Here is an 18,753-nt window from a genome sequence, read left to right as displayed (position 1 = left end):
TCCTCTCCTTTGAAGCCCCAGGCCCCTATCCCATTCCTCAGCTAAGGATGGCATGTAAGCCGCAACTGTCCGACCTACCCTTGGGTCTCATATTTTTATGGGGCTACCCTACTTATGTAATTAAATTTGTTTTTCTCCTGTTAGTCTGTCTTATATTGATTTGATTATTAGACCAGCCAAAGAACCTAGAAGGGTAGACGGAAAATTCTTCTTCCCCAACAATGGAAAGTACTATGTCTACTTGGTAAATAGTAAGCATTTAGTATCACCTATTTGTTGGCTGAATATAAAAATAGCTACTCATATACAGTGTTCACTATGGGCCAGGAACTAATCTCTTTAGGTGCATATTCCTGTTCAATCCTTAGAAAAACTGTCAGGAGGCAGGTAACAGCAGTAGTTAAGATTGATATGGAACTTACTACGATCCTGTTTTAAGCACTTTACATACATTAACTCAATGTGTGTAATGTATGTAACTCCTCATAACAACGCTATGGAATAGGTATTATTATTATCACCCCCATTTTACAGATGAGACAACAGAAGCAGAGAGATTGTGGCAATGTGCCCAAGGTCTGACAGAGCAGGGATCTGAACCCAGGCAATCTGGGTCAAGAGTCTGTGCCCTTAACCTCTTGGCTCTGCTCCCCGTGTGAATGGCTCTCTGAGTTCAACCTGTGATTCTGCACAGTCAAGAACTGTTATTTACAGTGCAGTGCACGAAAGGGCCTGCGTCCGATGGCTTCTCTGCAACCTGGACAGCTTTCTTCTCTAGCCGCTCCTCTGATGTTCGGGTGGGCACAGTGACTGGCGGGGCCTGGTTTTCTGGGGTGGAGTCACCATCTGGCAATACACCAAGAAGAGCCAGAGCTTTAAGACCTACATGGGAAGCAAATAAGAGAATGGTGAAAAGTTTATAAGAAGGGCCATGTCCTGCAAATGCCATAAATCACTCTGCTGCTATATGGAAATGGACGACTGAGTTCTCCACAAACCAACCTGAAGAGTACTCAGTACGATCCCCCTGGCTATCCAGATCTCCTCAGCTCCCGATTCCAGACACCAAAAGTCTGGACAGGAGGGATACCTATACTTTATGAACAAGGGAGGACAAAAAATACAACAGGACTGTCTATTCAGAAAATCAGCACCATTAAATTTTATAGGAGCTCACACAACTAGATTTCTGAACTCCCACTGGCAAACAGATCACAAAATAGCTCTGAAGCCCTGGCATCATCCACCAGCTACCTAACACAGGCCTAATTTCCCTAATGTTTACCAGAATGAGGAGGTCCTTATTCTGAAAGAAAGTTAAATGTCTCAGAAGTTTAACACAAGTTAGTTTCTCCTTAGCACCCCTCAGTAAAGTCAAAATCATCTAGATATTTTATGAGCCAAACTATTTTAGTTATAAATAGCTCTCATCTAGAATACAGTTGTGTGGAAGTAGATTTGCACTCCAGGTTAAAAAAAGGCTGAATTCCTTCAGCAAAGTTAAGTCTGTTAGATTCAAATACTACATCCTTCAGCCACAGACATCAAGAGCTTTAATTATTAATATTTTTTTTACATCTTCATGTAAATATTTTAGAGAAACTAAAGCTACTTTAATTTCTCTCAAATGCATTTGGAAATTTAAAATTAAGTTTCACACGAGGGTGAGCACCTCTTGTGGAAAACTGGATTTTGTTGCCTCTAAAGCAAGTACAGTATTTCACTTCTGCTGGGGCTTTTCCTTCACGAGCAGCTGAGCATTGGTCTGGTTTCCGTACAAGAGGAACAATTACCTTTTCCCTGGTGAGCCTTCATCAGACAGTCCCCGACAAGCTGCATGCACTGGCTCCGCAGGATGGTGGCACTGCTGCGGGCCTGGGGATCCAGCTTCTCGCCATCCACATCCTCTGCGCTGGCCAGGTGGGCGCTATAGAGAGCCAGGGCGGCAAAGAGCAGCCAGGCATAGTTGTGAATGTAGGGCTGGATGAGCCTCTGCCGGTCACTGATCCGGATGGTCACCATCGGATGGGCTGTGATGCTGTGGGTAGGCAAATGGCTGCAAAGGCAAGACATTTTTAAGGCCACAAGCCTTTGTGAGCCTCCAAAAGGGAGAACAGGGCCTCAGGGGAGTGCACGCATGGTCACGACTGGGCATTAGTTACCTCTAAGGCTATGGTTATTGAAAATCTAAAGATAGGTATGGGCCCTCTCCCCAGAAAAATAAGCAAACACAAACATTGTTCATACCATTTCAGGATTTCACAACCCCCAGAAGACTGTCTACGGAAACCAGGTGAAGTAAGAATTCCTCATTGTGAAATTCTGCAGGGTGTGCTAATAGCACTTTGGTAATGTGAGAAAATGCCCATAATTTGTAGAGATGGATATGAAGTATGTAGGAAGGAAATGATTCAAGATCTGTAATTTGCTTTTTAAAAATGCAAAAAAAAAAAAAAAAAAAAAGCAGACGTAGCAAAATCTTCCTAATTGTTGAATCTGGGTAATGGGTATATGGAGATTCATTGTACTACTCTCTCTACTTGTGGATGTGTTTGAAATTTTTTATAATAAAAACCTTTTTTAAAAAAAGTAAGAAGCCCCCTTTTAAAGCAAAGGAATACGTGAAGCAAAGGTTACAGCACTAGAGGTCATCTGAGACATACCCATAAGAATATTTCTTTGCCGCATAGCATCCATAGCACAGATCAAAGTCATCGCACACGTTGCAATTCATCCTCCGGCCTATGATCAAACCCTGGCAATGGTCACAGGTAAACTCCATGTTGACCATTTCATGGTCATCTCCGTGGCCCTCAGGCTTCACTCCACCTGGCGGAAAAATAGCAGTGTGAGGTGGGTTGGGCAGAGGGCTCTTAGAAGGGCTAGTTTCCAAACCCAAACCAACTCCAGAAGCAAGGCTGTTCCCAATTTATTGCTCAGGATGTCAGGGGCCACAGGCATCTTTGGGAGACCAGGGCGTTCTGCCCAGTGGTTCTGAGCATATGACCAATATTCTCAGCACAAAACTTCTTAGCAACGGTACCATGGATTGACCCCCCCCCCCCTTTTCCAGCCCACACAGAGTCTGAACAAATAGATTACCAATTCCTGTCATGACCACCTTTGGCAGAAATAAGTCCACATGCCAATTTGTGAGCTCTCCCATGACCTCTCCTCTGAGACTATTGTATACTCCTGTTAACAAGCAGTGAGTGATCAGGCTTTTGCTCTTTTCATTCCAGAATCATAGATGGAAACAGACTTCATAACTCCAGACCCAGTGAGTGAGAAAGAATGTTACTCACGAAAGAGACTGACTACTCTGGTCTCCTCCTCACTCTAAGTCCACTGGGTCTCCAAGCTCTGTCATAGACTCTGCTAAACGCTCCTCACATCTGACCCACTTCTGTTCCCACTGCCACGAACCTAGTCCAGGCACTAATCCCCGGTCACTGCTGTGATTGATTTCCTAGGAAACTCTTGCACGGACAGAACCACCTTCCTCTAGCATAGCTCTGATCGTATTAATACCCTGCTTGAAAAACCTTCCCCACTGACTGTAGACTCATTCAAATTCCTTAGCCTAGTATCTCAGGGTCCCACAGTCTGGGCTCCACCTCTCTCCATCCATCACTTAGCTGGTCAGACACTTGAGCGCGTCCATCTAAACATACTACAGATGCTCACTCCTCTGTCCCTGGACTCGCTCTGCTTTGGATGGCGACACACTCTCCAATGTTTCCTTCACATCATCTACTTCTAATTTTCTTCAAAGACCAAGTCACATCCCACCTCCTCCACAAGCCTTCCCTGCAACAGTGATTGCTACTACTTCAGAGCTTTTCCAGAATAATCTGTACTGCTCATCTGTAACTCAGCATGTACACTCTTGCACATTTTGTGGGCATGTCCAGTCTCCTGCTAAGACTGTGAACGCTTCTAGGGCAGGGGCTGTATCTTTTATGACTGGGCCATGCATACGAAGAACACTCAACTGCTCACTACTGTTGATCTGCTTTACCTCAGTACCTACAAGTCAACAGTATTCAAGAATTTTGAAGTTTTCTTCTTGTGTGTGTGTATTTTACTACTTGTAAATACCGCATGATTCAGAGGGAAAATAATTTCTTGGAAACTCAATGGAATGTACATTCATTGGTCCTGAGTATTTATCAAGTGTCTAAACCCAGCATGAATAAAGATGGAAGCATATCAGATAACAGAGTTCCAGAGCTCATCATTCAGTTTGGGAGATAAAGCTCATATTTGCCAACCAGTCAGAGAATACCACTGGGCAGTATTTTTATTTAATACAACGGGAGTTTAAAAAAATGACAAGATCACAGAAAATAGAAACGATTATTACTTTTGGGTATGGCATACTCAGACCATGAAATTTACCTAGGAAGCAAGTTTTGCAGAGATCCATGTCACTGCACTGCAGACACCGGTAGCGATGCCAGGGGGCAATCTCATCACACCCATCACAAGAGATATCCACGTTTAACAGGTCACAGTAGCGAGCAATAAACATGTGCATCTGTAAGGTGAAATAAGTACAATTAACCAACACATTTTCTGATGTGGCCACTATTCATTAATCAATCCATCATTCACTAGGTACTTAATTTATTCCAGGCATTGTACTAGGTGCTAGGATTAGAAGATGAAGGAGCTTAGTGTCTAGTTTGGAATTCCCTCAAGTAAACAGATGACACCAGACAGTATGATAAGGGCTTTAAGAGGCAAATGCAGGAGGCTTAGAGAATACTGAAGAGGGATATCAATGGGTGTTAGGAAGGTCATGGAGGTTTCGGAAACGCGATAATTCCTCAGTTGACACCTGAGGGACAAACAGATATTAGCTGAGTGGGGGTAAGGGTGGTAGGCATGCCAACTTAAAGCAATGGCATGTTCTACAGGAGGCAAAAAGGCAGATAATGGTTTGTGAAATTGGCAATAATTCAATATGTAGAATACAGTACAGAGTGAGGATAACCAGAAAAAGTTAGAAAGGTTAAACCACAAAGCACTTCAAATGACAGTCTCAGGAGTCACCAACCGTTTTTAAACAAGAGAGTAACGTGATCAGATCTGCGCATTCTAAAAGTTCCTGTGGTTACTGAAGGAAGAATGGACTGCAGGGGGCAAGACTAGAGTCAGGGAGCCTGACCATGACAGAAGCTGTTAAAGTAACTCCATGACAGGTGACAAGGCCTGGACTGAGCAGTACAAGAGATGGCGAAAGGTGGGCAGATTTGAGAGGGATTAAGGAGGCAGAAGTGAGGAATCTTGGGGACTGACTGGATATGGGGGTCAGGAAAAGGGAAAGGTCAAGAACAACATCCAGATTTCTGGCTCAGGTACTTGGTTGGATGAAGGTAGTCTTCACAGATACAGGAAACACTACAAAAGAAGCAGTGTTTGCTGGCACTTGAAAAGAAAACTTTCTGGGGAGATAGTAGGGCACTGTTTCATGAGCAAACAAATTGTTTTACTGGAAAGTACCTGAAGACTTACAGTACAGTTTATCTTTATGGCTTGGAAATAAGGGAAATAAATCACTAAGTTACCATACAGTAGTAGGTCAGAGCAAATATGCCAAGGCACCTTAGAACTACAGAATGGCTCCCAGTAAGATATTAAGATACAAGAGAGAAAAATCACAAAGGCCAAGTTGGTGTGCTCCATCCAAGTACCACAGAGGCGCTATATGAGCAAAGTAACTGGCACATAGTAGGCACACAATACTAAGAAATAATGACTCTGAGGCAGCAGATGCCTGGCACAACGTGGTGGAGACAGATTAACACCTAAAGTGGAGATGGACATGGCAGGCTATCTGAGCCTGATGCCTTTACACATTTGAATCATGTAACTCTGATTCTGTGTACACATGGCTGCTTCCATGCTCACCAGGCAATCTTCTGATTGGAACGTGGCTTCCCATGTTGCTGCTTGCCTACAGGGAGAGAATGTGCTACACCAAGGACACCAGAGCCCAGGGCCTTCAGCAATTCTATTTCTCACTGTAAACTAATAAATTGGCACCTAATATTATACTTCAGCCTCATGAGCCAATTTTCTGTGAGTCTAGTTCTACGGGAGGGAGCCATTCTCTGAGTGTGGTCAAGTCAGGATTCAGGGCTCCTCAGGTTAAAGACTGGACTCGGTGACAGCCGACTCACTAAGGTACTGAGTGTCACCTGCAGCCTTCTCAGGAGACATCCTGCTAGCACCCCGCCCCACCCCCTCCCTTGCAGGCAGACTCTACTCTCCAGACTCCTAGCAAATCACTTCAGATTACTCTAGTTGAGAGGTCTTACTTTCCTCTGCTTCTCGGGATCTTCCTGGGCTATTTTTTCATACCAAGCCTCAAACATGCCATCCTGACACTCATCCATCCATTCTGAATTCTGCTTGGCATCAGCAAGCTCATCTTCTTCACTCCATTGGCTGAAAGAAGGACATAAAGAGAGAAAAGCATGCCTCTCCCAATAATCAAGGAAAGCGCTGGTTAGCAGATCTGTGTCCTATGGGTCTAATATATGGGGCATTTTTAAACTTCTGAGGGGAAGAGGTCAATTTGGTTCTCAAAGCCCTGGGATTTGCCAGATGTGTGATAGATATCCATAAATAAAATGGAGAAACCTTTTCCAGAACAGACTACAATGGGTGAGGAATTAGAGCTTGAAAGGTTGTACCTACATGGCTTAATTCCACTCAACAACCATTTGTGGTGAACCTACTATGTGCCAGGCACCGGAGCCAAATAAAGTGATTTTTTTTTTTAAGTCTGATTTGCACATGCTCAGCACACCCTAGTGGTATCAGCAGGAGAAGGGAGAGACCCTGGGGCTTCGGCTCTCCCACTAGCTGCTGTAAGACCTTGACACAGCACTCAGCCTTGGTCCTTGGTTTCCTCATTTCAATAAAGAGTTTCACACATCGGGGCCGGCCCGGTGGCGCAAGCGGTTAAGTGCGCGCGCTCCGCTGCAGCGGCCTGGAGTTCGCCGGTTCAGATCCCAGGCGCACACCGACGCACCACTTGTCAAGCCATGCTGTGGTGGCGTCCCATATAAAGTAGAGGAAGATGGGCATGGATATTAGCCCAGGCCCAGTCTTCCTCAGCAAAAAGAGGAGGATTGGCAGATGTTAGCTCAGGGCCGATCTTCCTCACAAAAAAAAAAAAAAAAGAGTTTCATATAGACAACCTATGGGCTCTTTTAAGATGTAGAATTATGGGGCCGGCCCCGTGGCTTAGCGGTTAAGTGCACGCTCTGCTGCTGGCGGCCTGGGTTCGGATCCTGGGCGCGCACCGACGCACTGCTTCTCCGGCCATGCTGAGGCCGCGTCCCATATACAGCAACTAGAAAGATGTGGAACTATGACATACAACTATCTACTGGGGCTTTGGGGAAGAAAAAAAGGAGGAGGATGGGCAATAGATGTTAGCTCAGAGCCGGTCTTCCTCAGCAAAAAGAGGAGGATTAGCACGGATGTTACCTCAGGGGTGATCTCCCTCACCAAAAAAAAAACAGATGTAGAATTATGAATTTCCATAATTGCAGTTTACAGTTTGTTTTAGCAACCAGAATTTTAAATACGAAAGGATTTGCTTGCCAGCAAATGCAAAATATTTACCAACCAACGAATACATATTTGTTCATTCATAAATTCCAACAAATTGACGTTAGGCCTACTCGTACTTAGCTTTGGGCTAGGTGCTATGAGGGATTGGTAGTGAAGGGTGTGGTCCCATCCCCAAGGACGACATCATGCAGGCACAGGCAAAGCTTGAAACAACAAGCAGACTGACAGCTAAAGAGCTAGCATGCTGATCCCCAACCACACCTTCCCCCCTCAGCAGGGCAATGACTAAGGTTTAATAAACAAGGAGACAGCTTTAATTCTATCTGCTTTTCCCAGATTATCTCTTCTGAGACAGCGAAAATTGTCTCAATGTTGACTCATTCATTTATCTCCCCTTAATTCTCTCCACCACCAACTTACATACACTACCATGCAGACACTGTTCTATTGAGAAATAGAACTCATTTATTCTTCACAACAATCCTATGAGTTAGGTACCATTATTACCTCCAGCTCTAAAGATGAGGAAACTGCGGCACAGAGGGATTAAATAAGCGGCCCAAGGTCATCCAGCTAGTACGTGGCAAAGCCAGCATATTACACAGAGAGTCTAGCTCCAGAGTCTGTGCTCTGAACCCCTATGCCACGATTCCTGTATCTCATAATCTACTTTAGGAACCGCAGCATGCAGGACTGTGTTCTTACCTGATCACATTGTCATGGACACTTATATTTTCTTGCGACATTTTCATAAGGAGATCTGGTAACTGAATGTCAACAAAGAAGGAGAGGTCACTGGGTTCCCAGCCCATATCCAAAAGATGAAGCAGCGCTGTCTGAACACAGGACAAGGCAGGCAGCAAAGACCTAGAGAGACCAGGAAGGTGAAACTTATCAAAGCTGCCCATCGCCATCGGACAAAAGAGAAACAAGGCAAGTCAGAGACCTGGTCTGTTTGTAAGTGGAAAGCAGAGGGAACTCCAGATTGCTGGTTTGGGTTCCTCATAATCTCCTTTCAAATTTCTCATACTCCATACAAAATCTCTTCAAAAGACAGCATAAGAAAAAGACTTCTGAAAGCATAAAGTACGGTTTCCACTCTGCCAAGACTACCATAGGGGACATTTTATGGTAAAGGACTGAATAGTAAAAATCACCTCCTGATAAATAGCAAAATCAGGGCCAGCCCCAAATCAGCCCAGGTTGTGAAACTTAGACGTAGAACAGAACCATTTGATTTAAGGTTCATGTCTAAACCATACTATGGAGTAGATTGGGGAGTGGCTTTATACTCCAGTTTTAAAACTGTACATAATACACCAAAAACTGAAAATAACAGGTTACAAATTCTTAGATAAATGAAGACCCATCCCCTTTAAAAAACTATACACACTATGTAGAAAAAAGCCTCAGAGAAAAACAAACTAATAAGTTAACATTAGCAATTAGCTCTAGAATGTAAGATATGGGGTTATTTTTATTTTACTCCTTGTACTTTTCTATGTTTTCAGTATTGAAAATGTATTTCTCTTAAAATCAGAAAAAATACAAATAGTTTTTTCTCTAGAAATTATAAAGTTATCCAGTACCTGTCATTTATGCTACTAAATCCTTGAACTGCTTTGACCAAAAACAGAACCAACTGATAGTAAGTGTCTCGAATTTCTCTGTGTAGATCTGCACCACAGGCCTCCAGGTGTCCAAAATAACTAGAAACAGAGGAAATCATCAATCACTTAATTGCCAGAACATCATGTATTTAATAATCATTATTCCTTACACAAAAAAGAGCCAAGAAGCAGGAAGCTGAATGAAGTGGCGCAGAAACTTTAGTAATCACAAATATAAAAACTTCAGAAAGCAATGGACAAAACAGCAAGTGAGTCCATCTGCTGGGTCAAGAGGGCTGCCTACAAGGAGTATGGAGATGACAATTATTTATCTTTCTTTGTTAATATAAACAAATATAAAGCCCTCCCACCACAACCTGAGTGCCAGATACTGAGTTAAGTATTTTTCACAAATTATCTCATTTAATCCTCTCCACATGGTCATGCCCACCCCTCTGCCGCCCTCAGTGATGACTTTAGCACCAAGCTCATTGTCTTTTCTACCTTGATCCTTGTCACCTTGGAGACTTCAACATCCATGGGAATGATGCCCCAGTTCCTCTGTCTCCAGATTCTCTGCCATCCTCACTTCCAATGATCTTCTCCTTCATACCCTTGGCCATCCTAGTCTGATGGTTATTTCCTTGACCTTGTCATCACACTAACGGCCATTACCTCTGAAATCCTGACTTCAGAGCACCCTACTCTGACCACGACCTCTCATCCTGTTCACCTACTCTGAGACTCCCACAACTGCCTTTCAATCCCAATGAGCCCCAACCCACGACGCTGCCTCTAGTTCACTATCTACTACCCTTGCTGTGCCTTCTCTTTGCTCCATACTCAGCTTAGATTCCATGGCCCAGCACCATAATCACATCTTAGCAATCACCAACTCCCTTGCTGCTTTCTTCCTCCACATACATGCATAAGAAATCTTAAACCTATATCAAAACAGCTAAGTGTTGCTGGAGGAAACACCACACGCCCAAGCTGACTCATATCACTGTAAACTCACAACCATAATTCTCAAATAAGCACTCAAAATTGTCAGGCGACCAGACTGACTTTCCCAATTTTCATTACTATTTCAAACCTTCTTGCCTCTCTTTAAACTGCCATTACTTCCTCCTAAATCTTCATTTCTAGCTGATGACTATCTTCATATTTTATTTTCTAAAAACAGAAATGATCACACAAGAATTCCTTCATCTTTGCACCACCAAACATCTTGCATCTCTATCCATGCTCTTTCCTCTTGCTACCACAGAGAGAGTCTCCTGGCTCTCTCAAAGCCCATCTTCTCTACTTACACAACTGCTACTGCATTGATCTCTTTCTTCTTGAGTCAAATTTCCTCATTACTGATTCATTCACATCACATCATTCACATCAGGGTACAAACATACTCTAACCTCTCTTAAAAACCCTCAGTTGATCCCACATCCCCTCCAGTTACTGCCCTATTCCTCTACTCCCCTCTGAAAATAATTGTTTATAGTCTCTCTCTCCGTTTAATTACCCCCATTCTCTTCTCAACCCAGTTCAACTGGGCTTTTGTCCCCATGGCTACAGTAAGACTGTTGTCAAATCCAATGTGTTCTTATCTTACACAACCTCTTGCATTAGCATTCGACCCAACTGACCATTCTCATCTTTTGAGATACATTCTTCTCTTGGCTTCTATGACTTCACCAGCCCCTGGTTTTTGCTCTCAAAGGCCACTCTTTCTTGATCTTCTTAGCTGACTCCTCCTCCTCTGCCTGACTTCTAAATAAAGAAATGCCCCTAAGGTTCAGTCCTGAGTCCTCTTCTTGTCCATGTCTGCACTCTTTCTAGGAGGTCTCATCTGGTCTCAAAGCTTTAAATACCATCTATATACTGATAGCATCCAAATTCTATCCCTAGTCTGGCTTCTTTCCAGAACTTTACACTCTTAGCTCTCTTTTCTTGGTATCTTTACTTGGATGTGAAAGAAGCAGTTCAAACTTAACATGACCAAAACAAAACTTTTGATTTTTGCGCCAATCTGTTTCTTCCATACTCTTCCCTTCAGTAAAATGCAATACCATCCACACGACTGCTCAAGCCAAAATCCAAGGAGTTTCTTTCCCCATGATTCCTTTCATTCACCCACTACATCTAATCCATCAATAAGTCCTAACAATTCTATCTCCAAAATCCTGAATCTCATCTTTTTCTCTCTATCTCCAGTGCTATTCCCTGGTCCAAACCACTACCATCTCTTGCCTGGACTACTGCAAGAGTCTCCTAACTGCTTTTCTCACTTTCACTCTTTTTCATAGTAGGCAGAAATATCTTTCACAAATATAAATCACACTGTGTTCCTCCTGGGCTTAAAATTCTCCAGGGGTTTCCCGTCCACGACTCAGTATAAAATACACACACCTTAACTTGTATCTGACACAGCTTTCTATGATATGGGCCCTGCCTAGTTTTCTGACCTCGTCTCCTCCCATTTCCCCTCACTCAGGCACAATGGCCTTCTTTCTGTTCCTTGGGCTAATCCCCCACCCTAGCCTCTGCGCTGTTCCTTCTGCCTTAGTGCTCTCCCCCTGACCTCAGCTGGTCACTCATTGCTTGGTTTACATGTCATCTTCTCAGCCGGTCTTCCCTGACTGCTCAAACTAGGTCACTCTGTATGAAATCACCACACAGCAATATGACTATCTGACATATATATTTCTTATTGTCTATTTCTCCTCAATAGAATACAAGCTCCATTGGAACAAGGATCTTGTCTGCCATGTCCATGGCATATACAACACCTAGAACAGTGCCTGGCATAGTCAACACTCAGAAAATATTTATTGAATAACTGTTAGAACAACCTTGTGAAGTACTTAGATTAATGTCATTACTGTAAATGAGCATTAAATTTAGCTCACAGCTTCCAGGAGCCAAATGATGAGTATGGGTATATGGGGAGTACAATCCTTACTGTCTGGGGAAATAGCTGATAAACTCATCAGGAGGAATGAACATGTTCCTGGTATTTACTTACTAAAAGGAGGGAACCCATTTTTTCTTAGGATGAAAGAATGAATTGACCAAAAACGTAAATTTGTATCCTACGTGGAAATGACAGAGTTATTAATTAGAGAAGACAATTAGGATTTCTTTAAAATGACCCATGCTTGTTTTCCTTGCAGACTTGTAATTTGTACTTACTTGGTAAACTCTTTCTGGCAGGTCAGAAGTTCCAACAGGAAAAGTATATAAGGCGGATGGAAGCAATGAGGCTGTCCAAGGGATTCTGCACAGTACTGAATTATCCTCAGGACTTCAAGGATGCTCCGGGCTTGGGCTTTCTTCAAGGAAAGAACCTTTACAACACTGGAGACAGAACTCAAGTCAGGAACACTCAGAAAACTCTCGAGCTGGGGCAGAAAGAAAACATACACCCACCCAAGTTCTGATGCCATATTAATAGAAAGGAAATATTATTGTGAGGTATCAGAAATATCATTCAGGGAGGATATCAATACCTGTTTGCTACTTTCAGTGATTACTCAGCAGCATTACAAATCAGTTCATACCAACTGTTCAGAAGCCCAACGCATATTAAAAAATTAATTAATTAAAAAGGAACTTGAATATTTTTACTTCCCCATAGAGACAAAGCCTTAATTCTTAGGACAGGAAATTAAAACATGCAATACTTCCAGAGACGTAGGCTCACTGACAAGTAATTTTGTCAGAAAATATCAAATCCTAAATTTCTCCCAGGGTAAAATAAGACAAATTTATAAGTCGCAGCTACCAAAAGAAATATTTCTTTTTTTTATCCCAACAGTACATTATTGAGTTATAATTTACATACAGTATACTGTACAAATCTTAAGTGAAAAAATGCTTCTTTAAAAGAAAAAACAATCACCAAATTTTTTTCCTTGAATATTCTAAAACAAATCTTGATCTATCATTCAAGTATTATTTCTTCACTTTTAACATGAACTGCAAGCCTTTGACTAGACTGGGTACCCACGGCTTGAGGAAAGGAAGTGCTGGGAAGGTAACGCCTGGCTCACCTCTCGTGGGAGAGTGACTGATCTTTAATGAAGTCCATGACGTCCTTCAGCACCGGGTATTTCTCTTTTACTGTGGGCACCGGTCTGGCCTCCTCCATCGATCTGAAGGAGAGTAGCCGGAGTCGCCCCCGCGTGAAGGGAGGCCGCCGGGTAGGAGTGGAAGGTGATGGGGGTTCTTCAGCTGTGGCAGAGGATACTTCTGCAGCAAGAGGGCCACTGCTGGGTGGCAGCTTTGGCTGGACATCCAAGTCAAGACTCCCATCTCCTGCAGCTGGGGGAGCTGCTTCAGCAGGAGGTGCGGAAGCTGGGACGTGCTCTTCCACCACAGAGCTCGTCCTCTGGCGCTTGTCGAGAGGCTGCAGATTATCAGTCTCATCTGCAGTCACCAACTTGGCACAGCTTTCTTTTGAACTTACACCCATGGGCAGAAATTTTAGTAATAGAAGACTCTTTTGAATACACTCTTTCGCTAAATGCAAAAAGCAAGAAGATAATGAAAAAAAAGTCAAAATCAAACTTATTGCCTACTTTTGCAAAGAAAATAATCTATTTAAACTATATAATTTAGGACGAGAAATATCTCCATTAATACAATGATATACACATCTACCGACAGAATAGAATCAAATTTTATCTCATTATACAAATCAAAATCTTCCCACAGTGCTATCAGCACACTTTAAAAAAGTTTTACTGTGGAAATTTTCAAACATACAGAGAAAGAATAGGATAAGGACCCCTCCATGCACCCCTCACCCAGCTTCAACAGTTATCAACCCAGGACCAGTCTTGTTTCACTCCCTACCCACTCCCCTCTCCTTGGATTATTTCCATGTAGATCCCAAGCATCATAATTTTTCATCTAAAAACTTCAGTATATTTCTCTAAAAAAATAAGAGTTTAAAAAAATAACATAACCATGATATCATTAAAAATTAACAGTTAATTCCTAATTTCACTGAATATTCAGTGTGAGAACACTTTGAAAACATAACAAGATGTAGCTGAAAAAAGCACCTGATGCCTCATAAGAGAAGTAAATAGAAAGATGCTCCATTTGCATCATGTTAATAAACAGTTGTTCCTCTCTGGCATTTTTCTATTTGTGCTATATCCTTGGAAATACTATTTAGTGCCTGTGTTACCTTCCCTAGGTCAACACAGCTTCAACTAAAATAATCTAGAAGATGGGTTACTGGTTTTCTGTGATAGGAAACAAGGCCCAGTACTGACAGTTGGCATCGACACACTCACCCAGGCTCTCAGGGTTTGTCTCAGCAGCTTCTGACCCGAATTTTTCTTCTGCCTCGTTCCCCAGGCTCATCAGGGACTTCTGCTTCATCTCTAACTGGGGGGAGGATTTGAGCCACATAATTACACAGTCCAGACAGGGCAGCAAGGGCAGCCACAGCAAACTACTTCAAAAGCACACAGCACTGAGATCATGGAGAACTTGACAGTTATTGTCCAGCTGTTGAGGACACAAGGTGGAGCTGTTTTTGTCTGTCCTAAAAGCAATCCAGGCTTTGAAGCTGTCAAAAGGTGTATCTGCTAAACTACCTTCTTTTCAACCATGTGTTATTTGGGAGAGGTTTGTACCCATGACCCTATTATTTAAAAAATTCTAGAACACTGGAGCTGGAGGAGCCCTTAACTAAAGCCAACCTAGCACAGACAACGAAGCAGAAATCTAGAGAAGTGAAGGGTCTTGCTAGGGTCATACACTCAGTTTGCTGCAGAGGTTGGACCAAAATTTGATTCTACCCTGAATAAGGGGACACTTCTAAGTGATGCTGCAACTGCCAGGCAGAGAACAGTGCTCCTAGGACCACCACGGGCAATGGTCACAGTGTGGGCCAGAGTGCTTACAGCCCAGGCAGAAGGCCATGTGTGATGTGCGAGATGCCAAAGTCTTGGAGAGAAGGTTGGCGTCTTGTCCAACTTTCGGCAGTCTGTCCTATGCTAAACCAGAAGCACAATCTACAATGTGCCTTGTCAACTGCCAAATCCTTTTTACTTCAACTGTCTGTGGCAGCTGACTTTATCAGACACTCTTTTTCTTAAACTGCTACTACTGTCTTGGCTTCCCTAACAACACACTCTCCTGATTCTCCTCCTACCATTCTGAGGATGACATCTTTTAATTTCTTTTGAGAGATCCTGTTCATTGTGGTCTCCATCTATCTATCCAGTATATATTGAGCACCAACTATGTTCTAATCATTGTGGAGTCTGTCCAAGGCTGTCTGCTCCTGGATAAACTCATACATTTAAAAAAAAATTATTACCAACCATTTGTAGTTATTCTTATCTCTGCCTTGACATTTCCACGAAGCATCAGCCATTTAGATTCTTTCACATTTACTAAATTCTCCAGCTAAATGTCTCAGATAACCTAGATGTCCTCATATTCAGAATGTCCCAAACTGAACTTACCTCCCCACTTCCAGATCCAAGACCATTTTTCCTATTCTGGTCAATGCTTCTACCACCAAGTCACCCAAACCAGGAACATGGGAACAGTCCTAAATTCCATCCTCCTGTTCACCACTTATATCAATCACAAAGTCTAATTATTTTATTTCCTAAGTAGCAGAAACCATCCTCATCTAATTACTACAATTAGTCTCCTGCTTTCAATCTCATTATCCATCCTCTACTCAGTTATTTAAAGATTTTTTTTCCCCAATTACTATACAATATTTAGGATGATTGTGAATATATAAAAAATAAAATACTAATATATAGGTATTCATCTCCATACCGAAGAAATAAAAACAATTCTGAATTTGGTGTTTTTCATTTCCATGCATTTGTATAATTTTACTACATATTTATGCACACAACATATAGATTTGGTTTGTGTTTAAACTTGATAAAAGGAATAGCACACTTATGCATTCTTGTACAACTTGCTTTTTTTTTCATCACCATGTCTGTGAACACCATCCGAGATACATAGCTCTATTTCATTCACTTTCATTGTACTATAGTATTATATTATCATTTTACATTGTAATATAGTCTTATATATTAGACTAGTAATATATAATCTTATTGTCGGGCCGGCCCCGTGGCTTAGCGGTTAAGTGCACCCGCTCCGCTGCTGGCAGCCCAGGTTCGGATCCCGGGTGCCCACCGATGCGCCGCTTCTATGGCCATGCTGAGGCCACGTCCCACGTGCAGCCACTGGAAGGATGTGCAGCTATGACACACAACTATCTACTGGGGCTTTGGGGGAAAAAATAAATAAATAAAAATATATTAATCTTATTGTACATTCTCCTACTAATGGATATTTGTTCTTTTGGTTTATTGCTGTCACAAACAATGCCACAGAACCACTTTTCTAAAATGCAGAGAGGCCTCGCCCCTGCCTAAAACCGTCACTGGTTGCCCAGTATCTAAAGCAATGCATTTCCTTCCGGTCTAAGAGGTTCCAGAGTGGCCTTTGGGGTTAGCGAAGGAGGTAAGAGGAGCTCAGCTGAAGCCTGTTTACTCTGAACGTTCTCAACACTCACCGAATTATGATTTCCAGGGTTCTAAATTATTTTATATCCATTTATTCACTGAACTTTAAAAAAATTCCTAAAGTTATATTCTTGAGAAGACAGCTACTTACCTTAATTCCGTGATATCATGGTGGGAAAACTCAAAATACATAAAAATCACACGCAAAGGAAAATCTTACCATCCATATTCGAATCCCATCTGCCAAGGAATACACCTGTGCAAACTCCTCACTCAGGGCTGTCTTGCCCCCACTGTTTACTGGGGAAAGGAGAGACCGAGAGATTACATTCAGTTAACATAATTCACTACCGCAACAGTAAGCACAAAGTAGTTTCCAAATCTCCTAACTCATTAGAAAAAGCCCTTCCCCTGACACCCACCCACACATTGGGCGTGGTAAGAGAAGCTGGGGGGGGCGGGAATGATCAATTAAGCCACAAATAGCTGTAATGGGTTCTGTGTGTTACTTCAAACTAACTTTTTTCAAACGAACAACATCTGAAATGGATATGCTATTAAAGTGAGTGAAATATTAAAAGTAAAAAATATAGGGCCGGCCCCATGGCTTAGCGGTTAAGTGCGTGCGCTCTGCTGCTGGCGGCCCGGGTTCGGATCCCAGGCACGCACCGACGCACCACTTCTCCGGCCATGCTGAGGCCGCGTCCCACATACAGCAACTAGAAGGATGTGCAGCTATGACATATAACTATCTACTGGGGCTTTGGGGGGGAAAAAATAAATAAACAAAATCTTAAAAAAAAAAAAAAAAAGTAAAAAATATAAAGGTAAAATATTAAAAATATTACAAGTAGGGGCCGGCCCAGTGGCGCAGCGCTTAAGTTCGCACACTCTGCTTCGGCAGGCTGGGGTTCACACGTTCGGATCCTGCGTGCAGACTTATGCACCACTTATCAAGCCATGCTGTGGCAGGTGTCCCACATATAAAATAGAAGAGGATGGGAATAGATGTTAGCTCAGGACCAATCTTCCTCAGCAAAAAGAGGAGGATTGGCAACAGATGTTAGCTCAGGGCTAATTTCTTCACCAAAAACAAAAACAAAATTAAAATTAAAAATATTAACAGATAATTATTGACACGCAGAAAAGTTCATGATATATATTGTTAAAAAGGCCGGTTATGAAACATATAAAAAAATTATCTTATTTAAACAGAGTATACAGGGGCTGGCCCCGTGGCCTAGTGGTTAAGTTCAGCATGCTCCGCTTCGGCAGCCCAGGTTCAGTTCCCCGGCATGGACCTACACGACTTAGCGGCCATGCTGTGGCGGCCATCCACATACAAAATAGAGGAAGACTGGAACAGACGTTAGCTCAGGGTGAATCTTCCTCAGCAAAAAAATAAATAAATAAAAATAAAAAAATACATCTTCCCTTTTAAAAAATAAATAAAAATAAAGAGTATACATATTAAAAACATGACGTCCATATATGCATACACACATATAAATATACCTAGATAAAAGGACAGGTAGATATATGGAAAAACGTTAATAGGGCTGTTCTTGAAGTCTCTTGAATAGAGATGTTCTTGAGAATACAGTCAATAATTATTTTAAGCTTTTCTGTACTTTGTAAGTTTCTACATGAATGGGTATTATTTTTATAATTAGAACAATAACAAACAAGTTGTGTTTTTTTTTTTTTTTAAAGAAAGACCTATGAGGCCTGCCCCTTCTCTTCCTCTAAAAACCAAAGGATAATACATTAGAAGAGTGTGAAGCTCTCTGCTGAAGCAATGTATAATGCAATGATATTTCCTGAATACCTAGAATGTGCTGGGCTACATACCAGGCACTGGGAATAATACAATGTTGAGAAAAACAGACACGATTCCTGCCCTCAAGCAGCTTATAGTCTAGCTGAAAAACCCCTCCTGTATTTTTCTAACCCAAAAGGGTGACCAATTTTTAGACAAAGATGAGCAAATGAGCTAGACAAGGACCACTCTCTAAGCGGTTCAGTCT

At 42.2% G+C, this 18,753-nt stretch overlaps 1 protein-coding gene across 1 annotated transcript in view; it reads right to left on the bottom strand.

Moving 5' to 3' along the window:
- Positions 1-18,753, bottom strand: part of ZZEF1 (zinc finger ZZ-type and EF-hand domain containing 1) — a 128,082-nt gene that overhangs the window by 47,310 nt on the left and 62,019 nt on the right. Inside the window, exons 27-37 of the mRNA XM_014789663.2 lie at positions 16,947-17,026; positions 14,510-14,603; positions 13,256-13,724; positions 12,396-12,560; positions 9,183-9,302; positions 8,299-8,460; positions 6,327-6,456; positions 4,402-4,540; positions 2,664-2,829; positions 1,794-2,056; positions 713-882 (exon numbers count right to left, since the gene is read on the bottom strand). Coding sequence (XP_014645149.2) covers positions 713-882; positions 1,794-2,056; positions 2,664-2,829; positions 4,402-4,540; positions 6,327-6,456; positions 8,299-8,460; positions 9,183-9,302; positions 12,396-12,560; positions 13,256-13,724; positions 14,510-14,603; positions 16,947-17,026 — 1,958 coding nt within the window. The remainder of the gene's footprint in view (positions 1-712; positions 883-1,793; positions 2,057-2,663; positions 2,830-4,401; positions 4,541-6,326; positions 6,457-8,298; positions 8,461-9,182; positions 9,303-12,395; positions 12,561-13,255; positions 13,725-14,509; positions 14,604-16,946; positions 17,027-18,753) is intronic.

This window comes from Ceratotherium simum, chromosome 16, assembly GCF_057802395.1.
Source record: "Ceratotherium simum simum isolate JZ-2026a chromosome 16, ASM5780239v1, whole genome shotgun sequence".
Classification (NCBI taxonomy): Eukaryota; Metazoa; Chordata; class Mammalia; order Perissodactyla; family Rhinocerotidae; genus Ceratotherium; species Ceratotherium simum.
Note: the sequence above shows the minus strand (reverse complement) of the source record. Positions and strands in the feature narration are given on the sequence as shown.